The sequence below is a fragment of the Physcomitrium patens genome, chromosome 10 (genome assembly GCF_059467195.1).
Source record: "Physcomitrium patens ecotype Gransden chromosome 10, ASM5946719v1, whole genome shotgun sequence".
NCBI classification, from domain to species: Eukaryota; Viridiplantae; Streptophyta; class Bryopsida; order Funariales; family Funariaceae; genus Physcomitrium; species Physcomitrium patens.
In genome coordinates, this window is record NC_143419.1 from 2,865,591 (window position 1) to 2,892,345 (window position 26,755).

The 26,755-nt window shown below is 33.9% G+C and overlaps 1 protein-coding gene across 10 annotated transcripts; it reads left to right on the top strand.

Moving 5' to 3' along the window:
* The first annotated feature begins 2,785 nt into the window (after positions 1-2,785).
* Positions 2,786-9,190, top strand: LOC112287704 (LEC14B protein). Of its 10 annotated transcripts, none has more exons than XM_090253432.1 (11): positions 2,810-2,951; positions 3,220-3,446; positions 4,664-5,354; positions 6,025-6,144; positions 6,436-6,519; positions 6,804-6,977; positions 7,395-7,472; positions 7,619-7,800; positions 8,043-8,204; positions 8,391-8,451; positions 8,576-9,190. In XM_090253432.1, the coding sequence occupies exons 3-11, from the start codon at positions 4,704-4,706 to the stop codon at positions 8,762-8,764; spliced, it is 1,701 nt and encodes a 566-aa protein (XP_090109558.1). In that variant the 5' UTR covers positions 2,810-2,951; positions 3,220-3,446; positions 4,664-4,703; the 3' UTR covers positions 8,765-9,190. The 10 variants fall into 10 exon arrangements, with proteins under 10 accessions (XP_024386770.1, XP_090109558.1, XP_024386775.1 ...); XM_024531007.3 differs by lacking the exon at positions 3,220-3,446 and having other exon boundaries at positions 2,813-2,951; positions 4,664-4,767; positions 4,894-5,354; XM_024531005.2 differs by lacking the exon at positions 2,810-2,951 and having other exon boundaries at positions 3,306-3,446; positions 4,664-4,767; positions 4,894-5,354.
* The last annotated feature ends 17,565 nt before the right edge of the window (positions 9,191-26,755 follow it).

The following is a 26,755-nucleotide window of genomic DNA, read 5'->3' on the forward strand; positions in this document are numbered from 1 at the left end:
ATTTGCTTCTTAACATCTTCACAAAACGTCAGTAGAAACTTCAAATGAATCTCAAAGAATAGAATACAAAGTTCGATCGATATTCCTCGGGATTCTTTGGAACGAAATCCCCCCCCCCCCCCCAGAACTGCGGCCACACTGGGCACCTTGTGCGTTAACTTCTGCAAAGCATCGTTGGTGATTCAACCTCTATTCCTCGGAATTCTACCCGTCTCTTGAAAGTCTGTGGCATGGAAGCTTCCGGCGCGATTTTCGACGCCATTCACTACTGAGCATGGGCTCAACATGGCAGTGCCGGTGATAGTCCCCTCGTCCGAACTCGCGAAGTCAAACCTGAGTCCAATTCAAAGTCCACATATGACAATGCTTCATCAGCAAGGTCACCAAATCGCCAATGCAATATCCATCGCTCAGATTATATGGTAGAGCGCGAGACACCAACATGGACCCGAGTCTACGTCAAGGGGTTTGCTTAGTGTTGAAAAAGAGCTGCCCTGGTGATCGAATACAACAAAATCGTACTTTACAATACAACATGTACGAGTGCCCGTCTTGGCGTCTTGTGGATTCTGGTGGACGAGGGTAGGGTTTGGTCCGGCACCAGGCGAGTCCACCGGAATATATACCTAATGCAGACAGGCAAAAGGCAGAAGCTGGGAGGAATTTCCTATGAAATTTCGTTCTGCTTGCGTGCCACGGTTGTGACTTCCACGTGGATTTCTCCGGTCCAATGAGTGGGCGCCAGCTGACTGAATCGTGGACGGAAGGTTATCTACTCAGGTATTCGCAACTTCACGACGCAGCTGGGGTTATAGGCTCCCCGTCCCCCATCGCCACGGACCATCTCGTAGTTCCTAAGACCGTGACAAAAGGGACCACCCCTTTCCACCCCATTATATATATATATATATATATACATACTTGTGAATATTGAGTGTACAAGATGTTGAGCATGTTCTACCTATTGTGATGTTGTCATGTGACATTTCTGTAAATTTTGTTGCCACACTGAATAAAACTAAATTATCTATAATCCATTGGGTATTGAATTCTTATAAGGTTCTCATTCAAATATCTTTGCCCAAGAATTACCCAATTTATGATAATCTATGAGTGTCTCAAAGCCATGTAGAAAAAATGTAAAATATTTTTGAACAATGCGATTTTTATTCTCTCATGTTGATTTAAGGCATTAAATTAATCAAATGTGCCTTGGCCTGTAAATCACGTTTTAGAGCACTCAGGCCTGTGATTCAGATGACGGAGTTACTTTCTTTGTAACTTCCAGATTCAGCATCTGAAGTTGGTACAAAAATACGAATACGTGCTTTAAATAAATAAGACCGAAGAACACAAAAGATTCTCAATTTTCTGTTTGGGTGCAATTTGTAAGTGCATTTTTTACTATTTTTTAAATACATTTTTATATTTGTATTTTATCTCTCTTTTGCCTCTTTTGTAATTCCTTCCTCCATCTACTGTTCTTTCTAAAATATTAATTGGATGAACTAATTATTTTACACGGTGGGGCACTTTCTCCAGCAAGTGTGCAAAAACAGTGAACATGGATATATTTGTGTTCTCAACAGAATACATTAATCAATGTACAAACCTTTCAGCAATGATTTGGCATTGTTTATTTATTTATTTATTCATTTTTTTACAGAGAAATTATCATTGTCATTTCGGTGTATATATAATGTTAAATGGAAAATTTCTCATTGATATATGTAACTATAATTAAACTTGCTGGTATTTCATTGTGTGCATTTTTTTTTTTTTTTTTTTTTTTTTTTTTTCACACTTAGTATTACCATTCACCACCACCACGAGAAGCTAAGAATTAAGGACAAGGATCACTTTGGATTTACGTTTTTAATTTTTTGGTGAGATATATATAGATATATGTTGAGAGTGTGACAGTACATGTGAAAACAACACAATTATACTCAAGTATATTATTGATTATAACGTGTGTGAAGACAACACAACGAGTACATGAAAATAATTCTTAGGAGGTACACATTTTTTCAATACTTATTTTAATAAGTTTAAATAATGGGTGTTAAGTTTGCTCCCAGCATAACTAAGTTCCTTATTCCTTCGTCAATGGGAAAGTGTGCTGAGAAGTATAATTAATTTGCTTCCAATATAACTAGCCCCCTAATCGCCTTTTTCCATAAAACATCTGAAACCACAACTAGACAAAAAGCAGATAACAGAAATCGGGTGTGATGGGGCAGGGGCAGGACCCGCCCGGGTGCAGCATCGGGGACCCGTTCTTCTGAACCAGAACCAGCAGCACGGGCGTGAGAAGCCACGGTAAAAAGTCTCCACGCCGAAGCACTGAGGCAGCGTCGCTGTTGGTGCTTTTGAAGGGATCATCACATTCGTGTGTGTGTATGGCTGTGTGTGGATTAGGTTCCACCCTCGGCCACTATCAGGTTGCCGAACCGATAGCAATGTGGCTGGACCTGGAAATGCCGATTACCATCGGCATTTGCAGTCACCACTTCCACGGAATGTCACCGCGCGTGATATGAATTCTGCGTCGATGAGTGGCATAGTGAACCCGGGTGACGACGTTATTGTAACAGACTCTGAAGTTAGAAAACGCAACGTGGATTCCATTCTGAGAGAACCGGCAGCTCGGAATGGTATCCAAGTTGAGTGCCCCAATTGGAACCCGCTCACGTCACCAAATTCGGCAACAGAGGTGGTGGAACGTGTGGCACTTTCAGGAATTTGAATGACAGCACACGATGGGCTCACTTTTGACCGCAGTTGTGCAACAAAATCATTGCGCAGTTGAGAAACGGCAAACCTATGTTAGCTTTAGGTAGATCCTAGAGTCCCTTAGACGAGGGAGACGGAGTGTGTGGTAGAGCTGGTGAATGGTGATGGATGGGGCGGTGGAGAGCTGGGAGCCTGCTTGCCGTGTTGCTCTCAAGGTGAGCCAAGCGGATTGCGTGCGTCCGAGTCTTCGCGGAAGACCTTGTTTGATGCTTGCAATCGGATTTCTTCGTACAATCCGAGCTTCACTGTTGTTTGCCGCTACTGAAATTGCCTCTTGAGCTGTCACTTCCGCCGCAAACTTCGTTTTTACCTTTTATTTCAAATATAGGCCGATTTTTTATTATTTTTAGCCTGGTTGGGTAAGGCGGGGGGGGGGGGGTTGGTATTACGGTGGTTAACCATGACCTTGCGGAAGCCGTGAAGGGTGACGGATGCTGCAGGGATTTGTTTATTCGAGTGTGTATGTGTTGGCCTGGATGCTCATGCGGTGATGGGAGCGTATTTCGAAAAGCCGCTGGCGAGAGGGATTTTGTGGGGATGGTTGGTTGGCGACCCGTGGACGGCTTGATTGAGTGATATATAGTGCGGCCTCGTGAGGAGTTTGGCGCCGGTCGTGGTGGGATTGCTAGAGCGAATTCTGCTTTCTTGGGGTATGGTCAGTGTTATCAAGTAGTTGGATGTGGAATTAAATTGTTTGAGTTGTGATGGATTTAAGACGGTGGTTGGTGAGAGCGCAGGAATCTGAACTGCGCGTTTGGTTGATTGTTCTGGTCTAGTCTGGTCTGGTCTGGTCTTGTTTGGTTCTGTTGGCTTTGTGCGAGGCCATGCACCAGAAGGGAGTTTTTGCTGTCTTTGTCGTCATTGTTCTTGTGGTTGGAATCGAGTTGGCCAGAGAAGCGGTAAGTGCGTATCTCGAATGCGTTCGCAGAGAGTTTGTCTATAATGTAGTAGATATGTATGAGAATAACTGACTGTGCATTGGCGGGAGTTTGCACGCTGGAGCGAATACTTTGGAGACTTCGCGAATTTGCGTGGCTTTTAGACTTGCTTCATGCCTAATCTTAGTGTGTGGAAGTCAATTGGTTCTCTATGTGCAAAAGGGATGGTGTATGTCCGACGTTGACGCATGCCTTGTATCATTAAGCTGGTTTCACGAAGGCGGTGTTGTGATGGTCGCACATAATATGATTACTTGATCTCATCCTTCTGTCGGACTCGCAAGTTCATGAACATAGAGCTTCCTTTTTTTTGGATGGATGTTATCGAAGTAGTTTACGAGATAGATCCTAATGGTAATAAGTATAAAGTTGTATGTCTGAATGACAATTATATCCTATCATTACGTCCTCCATCATGACCAGCTCTTTGTTTTTCGGTTTGAGCCCATCAATGACTTTTAAGCAGCTAACTTTCAATGTGGTCTTTAGAGTTTTGCCGTTGGTTGCTGGCAGCTACGAGAGAACGGGCTACCTTGAAGTTATAACTATGAACCTTCTAATTTACATGAACAAGAGAGCCATGCAGTTCACCGTTTAGGAATTTCGACTCAAATTTAGGTCTTTGTAATTCGGAGGATCGGTTCTGTACATTATGATGCATTATCTTTGCTCAAATTTAGATCGTTCAAGTTTACTCCTCAGGCCCTTAAGTATGTATGTCCATTCATTGGGAACGTAAGATTTGTGTGTGAACTCGAGATTACTCTGTTGTAGATGTTTACAGCTGATGCCATTTGATGTATTAAGTGTGAAGTTAAAATTTGTGCGATGTGCATTGACTGATTTTGAGAGGATAGGTCATCTTACCACTGCTGTGTGCCCAATTATGGCTGTTTTGCTTAATAGAAGCCTACGTTTCATTGCCACAGGAAGTGTGTAAGAGCTGGGTGACTTAGGCATACTGCCGATATGGCAGATCATGAAGAGGATGACATTCGAATCGGCCGTGTCTTTCATGTCACTCGATTAACCGGTAGGTTTGGGGGTCGCCGCCGAGAAGATTCCCAAAACTTGGAGGGCGTGGACATGATTGAGTTGAGGGGTAGGAGTGCTCGTATTGTGATGGATTCTACTGACAGTGATAGCGATTGCATGGAAGGCGAGGAAGAATATGAAGATGGTGACAGTCAGATTGAGGAGGAGGAATCGGGGGAGGGATCGGAAGAGTCCAATTTCTACGCTGCAGAACTAAGCGACAGTGAGGAGTTGCATCAGATTTTGGATACTAGGGCAATGTCGGGTGGAAGTGAAGACTATGAAGCTAGTCATGCATCACTGGATCATGCTATAGCGCATTCTACAGCAATGCGGCATGCTCCCAGTAAAGGTTCAGCGAGGTTGGAGAAAGTCAAACGAGGGGAGTTTGTGAATACAATGACAATGCTGGCGGGCAGAGAATTTAATGTTTCTGGTAACGGGAGATTTTCGAGGGCTGAATGCTGTCATGTGGGTGCAAGATATCTTCCATCTGATGGTCCATCTATTGTGGAGGATATGAACAGTCGAGCTTACATTGGGCAATTTTCGGGAGATGGAACATTATTTGTGGCAGGGTTTCAGGTGAGATTTCGGAGCAGTGAAATGTAATCTGAGATGCGACATGGAGTAGGTCACGTTGAATAGTAAATTATTTCTTTTCTCGAATACTTGCTGCTTGCAGTCTCTGATATCGATCCTACTTATCAAAAGTAACCAACTAAATTTTGGTGATTGTGGTGATCCTTTATTGAAGTTCTCTTTATAGTTCATTAGTGCCAGAATAGATCTTTACAATTTAATTTTGTAATCCTTCAATAGTCTACAATTTCCTTTTTGAGTAATTTTGTTATAAATACAAATGATCTCTGAGGTTTAAGTTCAGTATGGTAGATGGAGAAGAGATTAATTGATTAGCTGGTAACCTTCATGCATTGAGTCAGTCACTTTCGGGGCTGGATTTTTTCAGTGAGGTGGTAAAATTTAACAAAGATCAAATTGTGAGGGTGGTGTTTAATACATATGGTATTTTGAAAACGACTTACAAATAGTTTAATACTGGAGTTTTTCGTCTTTAGCTTTTGAGCAGGACACTTTCGAACTTGTATTGAATCCACTTTATATAACAGTGAACAAATGATCTTGTGTTCTAATTTTTACTTTGTGAGTAAAAGCAACATAGTACTTGCTTACAGCAAGTCTCGTAGCTGCTGCTTTTGTCATTAATAGTTTTGAGTGAATTGCTGGCGAATAGGACCGAAGGATAAGGATTTACGATGTCGACAAGGGTTGGACTGTTCGGAAAGATATTCAGGCCCGCAACCTTCGCTGGACTGTTACAGACACGGCTTTATCACCGGATCAGCGCTTTTTGGTACGAAGTTTCTCAGTCTTTGAAATCACAGACTCCTGATAAATTAGGATGGTTCATTGAGTTTTGTATAAAGATTTGTTCTTTTTGAATTCCAGGAATGTGTGGTTGAATTGAGACACTTTTTGTGTTTTAAAATATTCTCAAGGGCATCGTTTATATTTCTTCTATTGATCACGTGTGTTGTGTTTCTCTGTAGGTTGTGGGGTGAATTTTTGTTATTGTATTGCAGAAAGATTTTTAAATTTAAAGAAGTGTGTTACTATAACAGAGTCATGGATTGTTTGTGTGCAGGTGTACGCATCTATAACACCAGTTGTGTACTTGGTTAACGTAAGCTCTGAAAGTGGTGGTGTGACTTCTCTTGCGAATATTACGGTAAGGGTCCCTTTTGCCGAGCATAGGTGTTTGACCTAGTATGTACTTCTGAACTTGGGACTTGTTAGGGAGACTGTTTCTTCAATATGTGATTGCAATTGAACACTGCGCAATTTAATCATAACAAAAGTAAGTTAGTCAGAAGTATGCTTAAAAATGTTCTGCCCACCTTGTTTTGAATTTTGGCTGTGCATAGTATTCAAAGTTTTCAGTTGCTTACGTTTTACTGTCGGGGAATGCGGGTATACGTGTATTTAAAATTTACAATTATTTGGGGATGGCAGGATATTCACGAAGGCCTGAACTTCGCTTCAGATTCAAGAGGGGATGTATTTGGGATATGGTCACTGCAATTTTCTGAAGATGGCCGCGAGCTTGTGGCTGGCAGCAATGACAAGTGTATTTATGTTTATGATCTGGAGGCTAATAAACCAGTTTTACGAATCAATGCTCACAAGGTTTGGAATTATTGAAGACCTGATCTTCCTTTATTTAGTACCTAAACCTCAGGCAGTGAGTCAGAGTTGTTTGACCCCGTAGGCGTGGATTTGTAAATGTCTGGACAGGTGTTCCGGAAATGTATTTTGTCCATCTCGTCAGATCCATTCCTCTGTGTACTGGTTGCATGCAGTTGCTTGAAGTTTGAGCTCTCACATGCAAGCTGTATTGCTTCTAAATGAGAACAATCTAATCCTCCTGTCAATAGAGGTTGAACTGTCGAGTGATTTCATTAATTACAGTTACATTTTATGCTTTAAACTAGATTCGGTGGCAGATTTATTTAAATCGTGTCGAGTCGTGTCGAATCAATTACAGGGAGGATGTTGTGTTACTCTTGATCATCCCCTAAATTTAGCGTGTGATGGGAATTACAGGATGATGTGAATGCTGTGGTGTTTGCTGATGAGTCTTGTCACTTGATCTTCTCCGGAAGTGATGATAACACGTGCAAGGTATGTTCTTTTTGACTCTTTGGAGTTCAATTTTTTCGTACGATCGAGCCTTCTTGTGTACAAGCTTTGCTTATTTGGATCGTAAGGATTCTTTTGCAAAGTATGCGGTTGTACACACCTTAACATCATCTCTGTCGGCTGATTAGGTGTGGGATCGGCGTTGCTTTACTCTTAGGGGGCGTCCTGCTGGACAGCTCGTTGGACATTTAGAAGGAATCACATTCATAGATAGCAGAAAAGACGGTCGGTACTTTATCTCCAACGGCAAGGATCAGACCATCAAACTGTGGGATATTCGAAAGATGACTTCAGGCCCCACAACTTGCAAGTTAGTTTCTAACTACACCTTTTTTTTGAAAAATACATTATCAAGTACAAACTTCAGGGGATAATTTTAACAGATTAAGTTATATATACTATTTTATGCGTGATAGTGGTGTAAAGTGCAACATGCTCATCTAGAAGATCGGAGGGATGCAGTAACTTTTTACAATTTTTTATTAGCTTTACTACCTGTTCCTAGATTGGAGTGTGGAAGCACTGATATATTTGTATTAAAATGTGCATCAGGAAAGATCGAAAAATTCCTTCATTCGCGTGGGACTATCGATGGATGGATTATCCTGGCATGGGTCGTGATGTGCGCCATCCATACGATCAGTCCTTAATGACTTACAAGGGGCATCTAGTTCTGCGCACTCTTATTCGCTGCTACTTCTCTCCTCTGGCCAGGTTTGTTGAGAACAGTTTACCAGGGTGCTGTTTTTGTTGAAATATTTTGTAGTGTTGAGTTGCCCAATGATTATTGGCGGGCGCTTGTTAAACTCAAAGCTCATACATGCTTGTGTGTAGGACTTGCAATAGGTAATGCGTTTGTGTACACTTTATTTCTTACACTGACTCGTTGTAATGGTGCAGCACGGGGCAAAAGTATATATACACAGGTTCACATGATGGTTGCGTCTACATTTATGACTTGGTAATCCTCGTCTTGTGACAACCATTACTCTTATCCCTATCTAATCCATTTTTATCAATTTTATTTGTTTATTTACTTAAATCCGCACTCTAAATCTCTTTTGACTTGCCTTGTTCTTCACCAGGTAACTGGGAAACAAATGTCAAGGTTGAGCTACCACCGGGGCACAGTGCGTGACTGCAGCTGGCATCCAACAGAACCCATGTTAGTCAGCAGCTCCTGGGACGGCCAACTCGCTAAGTGGGAGCATCGTTTTGGGGACAAGTCCACAATCGAAGCGCCCCACATAAGCTACGACGATTTCTTCGACTAGATATTATGGTTCTGCATTGCGACTACAGACCAATTGTTCAGCCACTGCCCCTGTAGATCGCGATGAGGTCACCTTTTTCTGAATGTTCGATCGGTTAGTTTAGTGAGAAGCTGGATTCAGTGCAGCTGAGTTCAATTGCTGCGAAGTTGTGACAGCAATCGGGCTATTGTGGCAAGAACCAGCTTACTTGCGGTCCTTTTTTGGAGCATTTTCAATACCTCAGTTGTACAGCTGTATGTTAGTTGGGAAATGTAGAGTATCTGGAAGTTAAAGTCCACAATTTAAGGTCACCACCAACGGGGTTGTTTACTCATCATCTTCAAGATTTACTATTATTAAGAGGACTGATTAGACGCTATTGATTCTTTGCGGGACACCGTGTTTTAGACTAGGGCTGCATACTAATAAACAATTTAATACATCGGAGATTTATGTTGCGTCACAATCTTCTCTTTTTCTCTCTTGCCCTTTTTTAAGCAGAAGAGGATGCATCTCTTTGCTGATTAAAAGAAGTTTGGTACATTGCAGGAGTCTGCATCTAGGTCTCTAGCTTTGGTAGGTCATGGTTACCTTCGAGATGGGGTATAGTTTCAAAATAAATTCTTCTCTGAATTTAGCGTTCCAAGATTATGTCAATTTAAGTTTTTTCAAAGTTCTTTAGCTGTTTATATTGAGGTTTTTTTTACTAATTATAACTAATATCTTTTTATCGACGATCAGTTTTAGAAGTTGATTAGTTTATGTCAAATGACTTTGTATTCTATTTTCGTATTTATTTTTGTAACTCTTTACTAGAAATTAAGATTTTTGATTTATTTTCATATTGTTTGAAAACATATTTCTATTATTGGAGACTATAACACCTTGAAGTCTTTTACATTTTTGAGTGCTTTGTTGAATATTACTAAAGATTTAATGTTGGCCATGGAGTGTTTTATAAGTCTTGTCAATATAGTAGAAAATGCTTGTTTAGTGTTTTAAAGTTTATCTATAGCTTGGCACTTCTAAAATCTAAGTTGAATTGTTTTAAAATTGTAGGGAACAAAAGAAGCAAGTGTCACTTATATCATTTTCAATTTCCTTCCATATGTATTTAATACAATTGTTTTGCCAAACTAATAAGACAAGTAAAAAAAAAAAAAAAAAAAAAAAAAAAAACATTCTTTACTTAGGCCTTGTCCATCAAAGATTTTCTTAGCATATTAAAGTTGCAAGATAACATACCATTCTATTTGGTGATTTGATTAGCAATAAAAATTATAAATTTCTAAAGTAGATTCTTCTTTTTATTTTTTTGTTTTTATTTTTGCATTATATATATGTTTTAAAGAACAATCACTAGTCTACAAATAAACTTTATGATCAAATTTTAATGTGTTTACAAGCCTAGAATAAATCAAGGGATTTTTCTTTATGGTGTGAAGACCTTGCCATCAAATTATTCTAAAATAAAATATAAAGTAGTCAATGTCAATGCCAATTACAAAGTTTCTTTAGACTATTCAAAGTATTTAGTATCAAGTTTTTTCTTTGCATGAATATTGCTTTGTGAGCTATATGTACTTTGAGATATATTATAATCCCTTGCAAAAAAAATGCCATCAATACATCTTGCTTTGTCTTTACAAACTTGAAATATATACATTGGATAGTGAAAGTTTTTATGGAGATGTAGTCTAATGCAATTCTTTACTTGTATTTCTTATGAGGCTTGTAGTAAAATTTGAGTCTTATGTAGAGGAATTTAAGGTTATATAATTTCTTGTACATATCACTCTTATACCAAAAAATTAAATTTTAGAACCATTCTCATCGTGGCATTCTTGGCTTTTATAGAGCTATTCCATACTATGATAAAATATATAATAGATGCTAGAATAATGTAGTTCACTACCAAAGTCTTACTAATGAAATTGAGCCTAAAGCACAATTTAATTTTTAATTTTTTCTAAATTCATTAAATAAAATTTTAGTCAATTTTTCAAAATTGAAACTTATTTACAAAGAAGTGCCAAGAAGAACATGTATTATTCCTTTGTTAGCCTAAATTTATTCATATTTATTGGTCCATAATAGTTTGTCTTTAAAAGAATACTATAGAGGTGCTAATTTATGCCAATTAATATTTAGTCCCAAAGAAATGTTGAATGAATTTATCATATCCTTAGCTATATCAATATTGTTTTCAAAGATTGCCAAATTATCTAAGTATTGATTAATAACTAATTATTTGTTTGTTTGTTTGTTTTTTTTTGTTTTTTTTTATAATTTTAAATAAAATAAGAAGTTTGATGATTTTTTAAATTGAAATCATTTGAGGATTGAAGTTAAATATTTTCGTTCAAGGAAGATTAATCATAGAATCAATGAGCATCCTTGCAATACTCCTTCTTAGATTGAATTTGTTTTAGAAGAAAACCATTAATATTTATCTATTTCTTTGTACCATAAAAGATACTTTTGTCATCCTAATAAATTGGGATCTAAAACCAAAGGTGTTCATATTTTTAATCATAAAAATCCAATTGATTCAATTTGAAGTGTTTAAAAAATATAATTTGAGTAATATAAGATTTATAATTATTTTCTTGTCAAATAATTCTAATGTAGTATTTTACGGAACAATATATATATATATATATATATATATATATTTATATATATTGCAACAATATGTTGTGATTGGAAAAAGATAATTTTTTTACCTTAATCTATTAATTTAAACAAGATTGATTGAATTCTCATTTAAAAGATTTAGAAGAAGATTTTGTATTAAAAAAAGAGAAGGATAATTGGATTATAATTATCTACTATATTATTTCAATTATAATTTTTAAGAATAAAAATGATAAAACTACTTATAATACATTACAAAAACGTGTATTTGATTAAAGAATCTTCAATGAATTGCAAGTAGTTATGTTTGAGAGTATACCAAATTGAATTAAAAAATTCATAGCAAATTTTATTAAGATGCATTGATTTTTATATTTTATTTTATTTTATTTTTTTTGTAATTACCATTTTATTTTTTTTGAAGAAAATATTTATTTAAAAAAAAATATTAAATTCCTTGATTTAATTTGGAATAATAATTAAGAGTTGGAATAAAAATATCAAATAGACCTACAGTAGCTTCTAATTTTTTAAAAACATTCAGGCCGAAAATAATTCCATCTATATTTGGATTAAATCACTTACCTCTTATTTTAGTTCTTTATTCTTGTTTTAGAGCATATAAATTATTATCAATTTTAAGACAATTAGGATCCATAAAATAAATCCAAATTAGAATCCATAAAATAATATTCAAAGTATAATAATAATATATAAGATTTTATGTTTTCAATAAGAGTGTTTTTTAGTATTATCTATAGTATCATATTATTAATCAAAGAACTAATAAAAATATTAAATATTTAAAGAAAAACTAATAAAAATATAATCTTGCTATTGTAAATACTATCTTTTGTTTCATTACATTCTATTGGTACTTTTAATATATTATATTTTTTTCTTTTATAAGGCATATATAGAGATTCTTATATTGATTTTACTTAAATTATGTTATTATAATAGAAGGATATTATATGTTAGTAAAAATCTAATTTATTTTATTAATAATATAACTTTTGGAAAAGATAGGGTAGATTTTGTCTGTATTCTAAAACTTTCTATTATTATGATTGCATTTGTACTAAGAATTAAAGGAATTATTTATACTTTCTATTATACCTAAGGTTGAACTTTTCTTTGTAGATGATTGTAATTTCTATTCTTTAATCTATCAATGATTTTTTTGCTTTTGTAAAATAACTTCATAATTACAAATAAGTTCTTGCCTATGTTTCTTCCTCATGTTTTAATTTTTTTTTTCACCAAATAAAAAATATTAAAAAATTTTAAAACATAAATTTTCAAAGTAAAATTTTAGATATAAAAACCTTCCTAATGTTTATTTTCAATAAGATCAAAGCTTCACCATATATATATATATATTTTAACACAAGTAAAGATATTTTGTATTGTATAAAAAGACATAAATATAAGCATCTTAGCCAAGTTCAACTAAGACAAGATACATATGCAACCTAGACCCTATTAATACTCTAATTCAAAATTTACTAGTTTTTAGTTTAGAATTTGTTGTGATCCATGATGCCACAATCTCATTGGAGTATCATTGACTTTAAAAATATTTCAATAAAATTAGTTATTTTATAGAGAACTTCTTAATTTTAGCATATGTTAATGCTTATGCAAACCTCCTATAATCAACAAGGCTAAGCCATATCATATTGAGTAATTTTTTATTTTGTGAATTTCTACTATTAAATGTTGTATTATTGCATTCAATTCATTAGTGCTACATGATGATTCCTTGCAAAAGAAACCACATTCTACTAATTTTCTCATAGCACTTCAATATTCTTTGTGCAAAGATACCATGTTTTTTTGTAAGACTCAAGATTTGAATAATCTTTCTTCTTCTTACTTTATTGATTATGTATTGGCTAGCACATCTTAACTTAGTTCTTCTTTGTCCTCGCTCAAATCCTATATATTAGCTTCATTGATAGCCTCACTCTCAACTCTACTATATAAGATTTTATGTACATTTACAGATTGGCTAAACTACAAGAAGATGAATTTTTGAAGTATTTGGAATTCTTTATAAGCAAGCTAGTGATGCCAATATATATCCCTAAAATTTGTGTAATATTATTTTTTTATTTTTCATTAAGGCAAAGATGGAAATATTGATTAATGGTTTTATTTACTTGATGTTTCTACATGTTAATTGCTTTTGATTGATGCCATACTAATTATATATTGTTTTTATTTTATTTTATTTTTCTTCTATTTATTTTATACATTATTCTATCTTAATTTATAAGAACATAGAAGAATATCAGACCATTTTATTGGAGAATACCACCACTACTACCTTGTGATGTTTTTTGAACAAATCTCTGCATAATTAAATAGATTAATTTAAGAAAAGAGTATCAATCAAGCATTGAAACTATCCTAAATTCTATAGAAGTCTATCCACTTTGCAAAAGAAGTGCCAAATGGATGTTTTCTTCTATCCATGTTTTATTAATTTTATACAGATTCAATGCATAATTCCTAATACAAGGGTGTCTGTAATCCATCAAACATGAAAGATTGTGGCATCTTACAAATGGTTGACTAAGTTAACAACTACTAGGTTGCAAGTATTTACTCGCTTCTAATATATTTATATTGAATGGAGAATCTAGTGGTTGATTGCATCTCTCATGGGTGTATAATCTTTATTGGTCTGAAAAACTATAAAATAAAGCATGTTTCTATTCCCAACATAGATGTCTGGCTATTTATTTAATATGAATCAATTTGCTATGGAGAGAAGCAAATGGTTCTATGCAACATAAAGTTGGCTGATAGCCACTTTTCAAATCCATTATTTACTAGGAAGTAGGCCAAATTACTCTTCTACCTCTTTGATTGTGAAAAACCTCTCACCATTCTAAATTTCATAATAAACATGCACACCTATTATATGAAGGTAAGATGTACAAAGCTTAGAAGAATCCAATCCAATTAGAGATATAGTAGGGCAATTTTATAGACTACAACTCAAGAATTCTTCTATGCATTGTAGAAGTTCAAAAGTAATCTCTTAGAAGACTTTTTTTCAAGCTACCATTGTCATATTGTAACACAACCATTAAGTAAAAGAAAAAAAAGAAAGATTATATGGTAGAAGAACTTAAATAAAAATATTTTAGCAAATTATCATAGAAATATAGTTGATAGACAAGAAGGTAGTAAAAATTAATAAGAATTAATGCTATCTTCTTGTAAAAGAAGCTTCTAATTAATTTTTAAGACCATAAATAAAGAAAAATAAAGTAGGTTAAGAAATTAAATCATATAGGCATCTTTAAAAGAAATTAAGAATAGGTTTTAACAAAATTTATTGTAAACTATCAAAAATTAATATCTGAAGAAGATCAATTGTGAACTAGGTCAAAATCAAATCCCAAGGTACAAAGCCATGCAGCTATGGCAATTCCAGGGTTCTTTAATTGATCAAAAGGGGGAATTTGAGAATAGACTAGTGAAAGGTTTTTGAAAGTTGATTTCATGTAATTTAGAGACATATAGAATTTTTGAGGTCTTTTCAAATTAAAAGATGTAGTAAGTGATTTTAGGTTTTGAAGAATAAAAGAAGTTTACAATTTTAAATATTTTCTAAGTTTTGTAGTATATTTATGGATAAAATTTTGTAATTTTGTCATTTTGCTTGACTTCAATGTGTTTGAATTTTTTTATGTCAATTGAATGGTTAGATTGAAAAATGTGAGAGTTTTATTAGCTTAAGAACTTGGATTTTTGAAATTTAGGATCAATGAAGATTTTTACAATCTTAAATTTTTTTCTTATTTGATGGAAGAAAAAATTAGTTAGAGAAATTTGAACTTAGAAATCTATACACTAGCTAATTTTTGAAGCAATTTAATTGTTCAACAAGGAGAAATTGCTGCTTAAAGATTAAGATTCATGTTGAAGAAGGAGGGGGCCAACTTGATGGGTCTTTTTAGGATTTAATTAAGATTTTATTAGGATTTTGATAAGATTTAGGATCTATTTAGAATTAAGTTAAGATTAATTTAGAATTATATTAGAATTTTATTTAGATTTAATTAGGTTTAGTTTAGAATTATATTAAGATTTGATTAGGATTGATTTAAGATTATATTAAAAATTGATTAGAAATGGTTTAGAATATCATTAGTATTTTTTTAGAATTTGGTTAGAATTGGTTTAAGGTTTCATAAGGATTTGTTTAAAATTTGGTTATAGTTGGATTAGGATTATATTAGGATTTGGTTAGGATTAATTAAAAATTTGATTAGAGTTGATTTAGAATTTTATTAGATTTTTTTAAAAATAAAATTAGAATTTTATTAGAATTTACTTAAATTTTTTGTTTTTAATATTTTATCAAGTTTTTTTATTATATATATATATATATATATATATATATATATATATGTTTATTTGAAATTAATTTATAATTTCTTTATATTTCTTTTGTAATTTTTAAAACTTCTTTTGGATTTGATTAAAGATCGATTAACATTATTAAGATTTAATTAGAATTTTTTTAAGATTCTATTAGAAATATTAAGACTTTCTTATTACAAATTCTATTTTATCTTTTATAGCTAGGTGTCTAATGCATTTTCAAGCAAACCTCATGGTATACAATAATGCAACCTTGTTCCATGCCATAGAACCATAATAGTACTAGTGAATCAAAAGAATGTAGTAAACAAGGCTTGAGAATCATTTTCCTCTCACATAAAGTTAGAAGAAACCTAATTGATACTTTGCATGAGTTGAAGATTTAATTATCTTATTTTTAATGCTTTGTTAATCGACTTAATCATAAGTATTATTATAGCATCTTTTGGATGTAAAAGATCAATGCCACCTTTGGCTTGAAATCGACAATGTTAAATCCATCTTACTTTTGCCCTTGAATATTTCATTATTTCAAAGGTAAAATAAGTTTTTAATAAGGCTTTTATCTTTTTAATTATTATTATTATTATTATTATTATTTTTTAATTCCTCTCTATATTGACATGAAGATGAACAATGATGAAAAGAAGATATTATTAACAACCTCACTCCACCTAATAGCATTGACTTAGATGGTATACTAATAAGCAAGGTATTTTGTATTTAAGCTTCCAAATCTTTTTTACTGACTTGTGACCTAAGAGACAAATCAAAAGGAGAGCCTAATAGTTTACTTAATTTTTCAACTCTTTTTTATATTATACCAAGTTATTATGCTTATAGAGCTTTTAGCAAATTGCTAGAAGATTTTTAATAACCACTTAATTTTTGCTAATTGATACTGAGAACAAATGCTAGAAAAAAGGTTTTGAAAAGATAAACAAGATTGGATATAGATATCTCTTTCCTTTAAAGTATAAAGGAGATATTATCTGCATATTAGGCCAATACCTATTTCTAGTGTTTTACTTGAAGTTGAATTCTCTAGATTCTTCTTTTTTCTACTTCATTGGCTACAGTATTGAACCCCTCAACTACTAGGATATAAAAGTAGGAAGCAAGTGGATATCCTTATTATATTCTCTTTTATATGGTGAAGGAGGATGTAGATGAACCATTATTCTTTACTTTTGCCTCTGCATTTCTTAAAAACTAGGTGCACTATACAAATAAATTCTTTTGGTATGTCAAAAGCATCTATTACAAAGAACATGAAATTCCAATCCACCATATCTTAAGCTTTGGAGAAATTGGCTTTAAAAAAAAAAGATTGATTGATAAGATTTTTTATCCAAGTTGATGTTTTATAGAAGAGTAGAAGATTGTTAAGAATGTATTGCATTGATAGAAAAGACAATTGATTAAGGTTGATTACTTCAAAGAAGAAAAATTGTAATTAGAATTATAAGGCTTAGGCATAAATTTTGTATTGTAGATTGAGCAAGATGATTAGGCACCAATTGACAAGTTGCTGCTTAGATCCATCCTTACATATAAGAGGTATCATATCTATTGTAACACCAAAAAGTATGATGTTGTCTTCTAACATTGTGTGAAGGACAAGAACTCAATAAAAAAGAAATTTAGATAAATGAGCTTTCACTCAAAGAAAGGTAATAAAATATAAATAAACAAGTATGTATATTGAAAGAGAAACTGGAATGGCTATTGCCAAAAGACAAGAAAATTAGAGACCCTTAAAACTAGACTAGAAGCAAGAAAGGAGTTGACAAGAGTGAAGAGGGCTTCACTCTTGTCTCTATATATACTATCTAACTAGGGGCTACATGGCGACGTTCTATAGGACCTTCAATATGTGTTGACTTTGTAAGATACATGCCTTGACTTACAAGGCAAGTTTTTCTACGTGTGGGCCACATAGTTAGCTTGATCTTAAAGCTAACAACATGTGTGGCACATGGCCAACTTGTTGACCACGTTTCTAATCCAAAAAGTCAATTAAAGACACCTATGAAATCAAAGTAGTGTCTAAGAAGCTTCCATATTAAATATTATAGAATTAACTTACTTTTATTTACTTTTATTTACTTCCACCTATTTATATATGTAATTACTAGCTTACACGAGTATGTCCGTGACATTACCCCTCCTTCTAGGGACGAGTTCCATGAGGAGCAGTCATCATATGTTGAAAAAATCTATGATGCGACGAATTGTATTTGCCACATACTCTGATCTTTGTTCTCTTCAAAGATGATTGATAGGGCCTCTCAACCATCGGTAGTGTCCCATACCAGGGCAGGAAGACCACCCAGTAATTTGATCATTGTTGAGGCCTTCATAACTTCCTTTGAATAGAACATTTGGAATACCATCAGGAATTGTTCCTACCTCTAGCAAAATCACTAAACATCGGGAGTCCCTTCCCAAATCGTAATACCAAATGCATTGTATCTCACCATCTATCCGAGGAAGGACATGTCATTCTTGAAGTTCTTCATCTCGATTACGTCGTCTTGAAGGTTGTGACAATCATAATGTCTTGTCTGGTAGATCAATAAATGAAGGCTCTTAAGTCGAATCCGCTAGTTGTTGGTTCTCCATCTCCTGAGCGTCACAACTACAAAGAAGCTACGAACAAGGATTGAAAGTAGAATGTTATCTTGCCTAGATGTTGTTTCTTTTATAAAGAAGGTTTTCATCTTGATTTTGATGGATTTCGTCGATAAAAAGCCTCCATTGTCTTTGCTACATTTGTAAGATTCTTTATTGGCTCCCATGTGCGTTTACTAATATCATATCCGTGCCAATGGACAAGATATTCTAATTTATTTTGGTGTCGCCTTGAATCTAAGACTTCTTCTACTTCAAACTCTTCAATATTGTCCACTTCTATAGGAGGAGGTGGAGCTTGTCATCTTCTTGGTATGTCCACTATCTTGTATGGTTCAAGAAGAGAGACGTGGAATACTGGAAGGATTTTTATTGACTCCGATAGATGTAAATGATATGCAATTGGATTGATTTGTACAGAAATAAAAAATGGTCCAAGTCTTCGATAGTCCAACTTGTCACAAGAACGAGTGGTCTTGATATTACGACAAAGTAGCCATACCTTATTACCTAAGAGGAATGGTGGTTGTTCCTTTCGATAGACATCCGCATTGACCTTTTGTTGTTCTTGAGCCTCTTTTAACTGCGCCTTCATCGTTGCATGTAGCTCTAATAAATGAATTGTCAAATCTTTTGCAGCAGGATTATCCACTTTTGAAAAGTCAAAAGTATCAAGTTGTGGATAATAACCATAATTAGCAAAGAAAGATATTTGTTTTGTAGAAGAATGTACCGTGTTCTTGTAAGCAAACTCTGCTAATGGCAAAAGAGTTGTCCAATCATCTTGTTGGTAATTAATGGTACATCTTAAATATTGCTCCAAAACTTGATTAATACACTCCGTTTGTCCATCAGTTTGAGGATGGAATGCCGAAGATAGTTTTATATCCACTTTAAGAATCTTGAAAAGAGTCTATCAAAATCTTGATATAAATTGAGTTCCCCTATCTGATATAATATCCTTGGGTAATCCATGATAGCGAAAAATATTGTTAAGAAAGAGCTTAGTTGTTTCTTCACATGTGATAGATTTTATACATGGTACAAAATATGCCATCTTGGTAAAATGATCTACTATCACAAATATAGAGTCGTAAGAACCTGAAATTAGAAAATCCATGATGAGGTCCATAGAAACAGAAGACCATGGTTGTTCTTGGAATAGGTAATGGCTGAAGAAGTCCAAAAGGTCGATGACAAGGAGTTTTTGATCTTGAACAAACATCACATGATTGTACAAAATCTTTGACTGCCTTCCATATTTGAGGCCACCAAAAATCCCTAGATATCAGCTCCAAAGTCTTATTGTATCCAAAATGTCCTGCTGCTGAAAAGTCGTGACGAGCTTGAAGAATACGTAAACGTGCTTCTTCTTCTGGAACATATAGGCGTCCTTCGAAATAAAGTAGGTTGTTCTTGAATTCAAATTTAGAGGGATCATGAGATTTAGAAGAATTATTCTTGATATTATGAACAAGAGGGTTTGAAGACATACTTAACTGGACTTGCTTAAGAAAAGTTAAATCAACAGTCAATGTTGATTTTATTGCTCGAAGATGAAATTGCTCCGGCTTTAAGAGAACCGTTCTTTGTTGCTCAAAAGCTGCATCTCCTTCTTTTGGTACAAGATAAGAACGTCTAGACAAGGCATCAAACAAACGTTGTTGTTTTCCTGGCCAATAAGTGATGATGAACTCGAATCTTGATAAAGACATGCTCCAACGAGCTTGACGACAATTTAATACGTGTGCTAACATAAAATACTTGAGGTTCTTGTGATCCGTATATACGGTGACTGGACTAGAAGCGCCTTCTAGATAATGACATCATTCTTCAAAAGAATCTATGATTGCAAGAAGTTCTTTGTCGTGGTTCTCATAATTGATTTCTACTGCTGTGAATTTTCTTGAATTAAAGGCTATTGGATGAAGTTTGTCATATGTTTCCATTTGTGATAAAACTGCACCCAGAGCAAAGTCTGATACTTCTGTTTCTATAAAGAATGCTTTGAAAAAATCAACACGATACAAGATTGGTGTAGAAACAAACGCTGTCTTCAAAGATTCAAAAGCAACTTCCATTTCTTGATTCCATTGGAGTTTGTTTTTACAAGTCAAACATGTAAGTGGAGCTGCAACTCGAGAGAAGTCCTTGATGAAGATTTGATAGTAGTTGGCAAATCCCAAAAAATATTGGATATGTCTTACCATTTTTGGGATCTTCCAATCTATAATAGTTTGAACTTTCTTAGGATCCATCATAAGTCCATCATTTGAAATGATGTAACCTAAGAAATCGATTTGAGTAGTGTGGAATATACACTTTTCTATCTTGGCATAGAATCCTGTATCTCTTAATTTTTGTAACACACGACAAACATGAAGTTCATGTTCTTCTAGATTCTTAGAATAGATCAAGATGTCGTCTAGATAACAGACCAAAAAATCGTCCAAAAACTCTCCAAAAACATCATTCATTAGATGTTGAAAATCTACTGATGCATTTGTAAGTCCAAAAGGCATTACATTGTATTCAAAATGTCTATACCTAGTTCGAAACGTAGTCTTCCATTCATCTCCTTCTTTGATGCATATTAGATTGTATGCTCCCCAGAGATCTATTTTTGTATAGATCTTAGCTTGATTCAGCTGATCAAGAAGTCCAGATATTAAAGGTAGTGGATACTTGTTCTTGATGGTAATCTTGTTGAGTCCTCGATAATCAACACACATCCACAATGATCCATCTTTTTTCTTCACAAATAGATTTGGAGCTCCTGTCGGAGATTTAGAATGGCGTATGAAATTCTTGGCTAGATTTTCTTCAATATACTCCTTGAGTTCAGTCAACTCATTTTGTAATAAACTGTAGATTGGTTCGAATGGCAATTGTGCTCCTTCTTGAAGGTCAATTGAGCAATCATAGGAACGATGTTCTGGGAGTGTATATGCATTCTTTTTTTCAAAAAATACATCTTGAAATTCTTGATATTGGCTTGGAATGCCACTTGAAGTCTTTCCACTACTAGAAACAGGTGTGGCATAAATAATATATGGTGATTCTTTCATAGTAGCATGCAAGAAAGCTTTTGCACCTATAAATATGGGTTTAATTGAATTGAACTTATGACTTTCTACTTGATTAACTACACTGTTAGTTGTACTTTTAGAAAAAATAAGAATTCAGAAAATCCAATCTATTTGAGGGTTGTATTTTTTTAACCACAATAAACCTAAAATGATTGGATTAGAGGGAGATCTAATGATATTAAATATTACAAAGCTATTATGATCATTGATTATTACTTCTATAAGAAGGGTTTCGTGAGTAATATCCCTAGAAGACAATGGACGACCATCTATGACTTCTACATGAACAAGTTTGGTTTTCTTTACTAAAGATATGCTATGTCTTTTAGTAAATTCTTCATCTAAGAAATACGTCGAGGCTCTTGAATGTAACAAGGCAGAGGCTTTGTAATATTTAGGTCCTAAAATAACATTTAATGTAAAACAAGGAGAGGGCTCTGAGGAGAGAATAGGACCTTTACTAGATGTTGTGTAAGGTTCCAGCCGCACGGTCCCTATTATAGCTGGACAAACTCGTTTTCTGACATATTGTCTTCTTTCACAGCCATACTCCTCATTTTGTGATTACGTCATTTTTTTGGACAATGTTGAGCAGTGTCCTTTGGTTCTCCACAATATAAACATAATCCTTCTTGACGACGACAAGTCTTTTCTTGCTCAATAAGAGATTTGAAACGTACTGCATCAATTTGTATATCCTCTACTTCCGAATGTATGTGTTGAAAAGGTGTTGGTATTGCCATTGAATTATAGTAATGTTAAGGTCGGTTCTCTAATCGAAATTCAAAAAGGTAATTGTTGCACTTCTCAGCAAAGTCAATTGCTTGACTCAATGTTTGAGGATCAGGTAAGTTGAGCATTAATTTTTTTACCTCATATTGTAATCCGTAGAGAAATTGGCTAATAAGTGCAGCATCATCCCACTTGATATCAGTTGCAAGTTGTCGAAATTGTGAAGCGTACAATGTTATTGATCGATTGCCTTGCCATAAAATACGGATCTTATTGGTTACAACATGAATTACATCATGTTCTCCATACATAGATTGAAACCCCGCCAGAATAATTTTTAGATTATCTAATATTGGATCTCGTCGTTTAAGAAAAGATGAAAACCACGATAGTGCTGAACGTGAAAGAAGCGTACCAATGAATCTAACTTGTAATCTTGGAGTTGGATAGCTTTGGGATTGAAGTTCAATCACAAGTTACACTTGATTGATAAATCCTTGAAACTTGGATCTGGTGCCATCAAACTTCTCGGGTAGGGTAATTCTTGGTTCTCTAATATTGGAAAGGTGTTCCACCATAGGAGAAATGACATGATTTGGTGCAGATGTTGAAGCAGCTCCAACCATTTCTATATCTTCACTTCCTGCCAATCTTGTTGCTTCTTGTAGTGGTAAATTGAGTTGATGCATCGCAAGCATTAACTCTCTCAATTGCTCTAGCATTTGTGCCATTGCACTCTTCATTTCAACAAGTTCTGCCATGATAACACTTAGAAAAGAGAAGATGTCTAATATGACTTAAGACAAATAGAAGAGAGGACTTGAGAACAAAGAAAATACTAAGGACAATATCAATTTAGAAGAGGGTAATTTGTAACTTCTAATATGCTTATATCTTATCAAAAAAAAAGGATAACCCACTCTTAATCAAGATTAGATAAAGCTCTGATATTGTAGGTGTACTCTAGTCAATCTATCAAGGACAAGAACTCGATAAAAAAGAAATTCAGAAAAATGAGCCTTCACTAAAAGAAAGGTAACAAAATATAAATAAACAAGTATGTATATTGAAAGAGAAATTGGAATGGCTATTGCCAAAAGACAAGAAAATTAGAGACCCTTGAAACTAGACTAGAAGCAAGAAAGGAGTTGACAAGAGTGAAGATGGCTTCACTCTTGTCTCTATATATACTATCTAACTAGGGGCTACGTGGCGACGTTCTATAGGACCTCCAATATGTGTTGACTTTGTAAGACACATGCTTTGACTTACAAGGCAAGTTTTTCTACGTGTGGGCCACATAGTTAGCTTGATCTTCAAGCTAACAACATGTGTGGCACATGGCCAACTTTTTGACCACGTTTCTAATCCAAAAAGTCAATTAAAGACACCTATGAAGTCAAAGTAGCATCTACGAAGCTTCCATATTAAATATTATAGAATTAACTTACTTTTACCTACTTTTACTTACTTCCACCTATTTGTATATGTAATTACTAGCTTACATGAGTATGTCCGTGACACATTGTAAGATATTCGTATTCAATTTTTTTCCAAAAAAAAATATAGGATTATAATTCTATTTGGATTCAAAAACATACTTGAATATATTTCATACATGGCATATATAAATTCAAAGAGATGTATAGGGCATTGTAAAGATTCTTGTATTATGATGGTTAGAGTTCCTAATACACAACTTTTAACTTCATCTCTTACATCAATAGTAGATGAAGAATTTTTCTTGATTGTATATAATATTTTTTTTATTAAAATCTAAATATAAAAATAAAAGTATAATTTGACTATTATGAACCTAATCTCCGTAATTCTTAAGTATGGAGATTTGAGAAGCATTTGATCTTTTTTTATTGATGCTAAAAAACTCTTATAAGCCTTTATTTCCCATATACTTTCATTTTAGTCAACTTTAAAGACAATGACTTGTGGTTTTGTTTTACTTAATCCTTTGCAACTTATTCACCTATATTATTAGTGCTCTTTCTTTATCAATATTCCATATATCATATTACAAGTCAAAAATTGTTGCCCGTGATTCTTGCATTAGTTTGTCTTTTTTCATTCAATATTGATTAGTTTTTTGCATATAGTATTACTTATAAAACTTCATGCTCCACCACACTTTGCCAAAAAACAGAAGGTTAGAATGAATAACCTAATTAATTGAATCCTTGTTTGAATCTTTGAATCTTGTAAATAGTTCACATTCATCATATACATTGAAGGCCTCCATTTTGATTGTTGTAATATGAACTGCTACTATATAGAATAATGATCAAAATGGTGGAAAATTAATATTAAATAATAAATTTTAGATAAAACTTAAGTGTAGACACTATTGCTGTCAATTCCATCATCAAATTGATTACGGTTATATGTGACTATGGCCTCTTGTCTATAAAACCTTGCTCTGGGCCAAATCTTATTTTGAATAGTTAACAAAATCAATCCTTGCAGCTTATGATCTTGGAAATATAGAAATTCTAAATCAAAAATATATATATATATATATATATATATTAAAATAATTATATACAATATCTATTTTAATTTAGTTGTTTAAATCTTGAATATTTTGTAATATGATAGAAACCTTCATGCATGGGTAGGAGTAGATGTTTTGGAGATATTTCTTCTATTTAAGTTAATATTTGGGTTGTAACCACTCACTCCATATATAGTTGCTAGGTTTGCTTAAAGACTCTTATTGCATTGTATTGCATTGATTGACCTTGCTTTCACCTTATCTTGTGTACGAACAATATTTTTAGATGTCTACTCCATCTCAATTTTATGACATGCTATTATTTAGGCCTTCTTACCTACATCTTTTATTTTATATTCTACTATGTTGGATTGGAGAATTATAAGGAAGGAAGAGAAATGTTGTGGTAGCCAAATGTGTTTGTGTAGTATAAGAAGTTATGGTGGGAGCAATTTTTGACAATCTAAGGCAAGGATGAACATATTATCTTTAGTTATGGTATTTGAACTATTATCAAGTTTAGCAGCTAAGACAAGTGGTATCTTTGTACTTGAGATGCCACTTGATCTTATCTATTTTAATATTTTTATTAAAGTAGAAGTTTGATTCTATCTTTATCTTTTTTTTTACTTGTCTATTTATTATAAACTTTAGTAAATATTAGCATCTATGAATTCATTAATATCTATGAATTCACTAGTACTATGTGAGAATTTCTACCTTCTTTTTTATTCTTGTGAATGCCATACTACCAAATTCAGCCCACATTGACAAAGGTGGATTAGATTGATCATATCTTATCAATATTCTTATCTTGGTCCTTTACTCATTCTACTTATATGTCATTAGTTTTTATCCCTTATTCTCACATAGTACTAGTTTATTATGACCACAAGTTTTGGTTTGATATTATCACCTCAAAAAACATGCTCCACCTAATGAGCTTCTTCTAATACCATTGGGATAATTAGTATATGTGCCAATTGCACCTTAAACACATCAACATACAATGCCATCTTCTGCTTGCTAAGTTGTAGTGTCATATGTATCAAAATATTCTCTCTTCCTATGGATTGTGCATCCTCCAACATACTTTACCACCTACTCTCTAATCCTAAAATTAACAATCCTACTTAAATCAGTCCCACCACTAAGAGCTCTATGGCCCTCCATTGAATTAAGGTTGTAAATCCAAAGATGATTCTTTAACTTCTTCTTGATATGATTGAACCTAAAAGAATCCTTAGACACAATGAGGGATTTCTGCACTTGCAATTACTTTATTCACCAACACTATGAGCTGACTTAGAGTTGTCTTAGAGCCTCATCATGCCTCCATAATCCCAAACTCCCAAGTGGATTTAAAAGTGAGCTTTGAAGGAAGAAAGAAAAAAAAATACACCACAAACTTCCCAAAACATATCATTTCATATTAAACCACTACCTCTTCTACTTCAATTAAAATCTTTCAGTTTCAAAAGTTATGAAAGAATCCCTCTAGAAGTTTCTCACCTTTCAAATGAAATGACATCTCCCATTGTGAGGGAGCTCATGTCAAAAGTGTTGAGAAAGGTCGCTACCATCGCTGGTCTCAAAAGCATTAAATGGACTACTCAAAGGAGTAGACGTTGAGCAACCATGTCCAAGATTTCAATAGAATCTAAAGCATGGACCTTGGAGAGCGACAAGATGGCCCTTCAGACAGTGAGTGCACAAGCACACGGCGGCATTACAGTTGCTAGAAGTAGGGATATGGGACGGGTACAGAAAGGGGAGTAGCCTTGCAGGCAGGCAGAGCAGTAGCCTAGATACATTACTGCTACAGAACTCAAATAGACCGTTATCACATAACTTCGTCAGTTTAATCCACACTCGTGTGAGATATCGAATGGAGAATCTGGAGAATTGTAGCTGGGGTGCGATCAATTTAGCTGCGAGAATAAGATTTCATGCTGCTTTGTACACATTTCTAATCAATCTACAGCATCAGGTATACACACTTTTGTATAT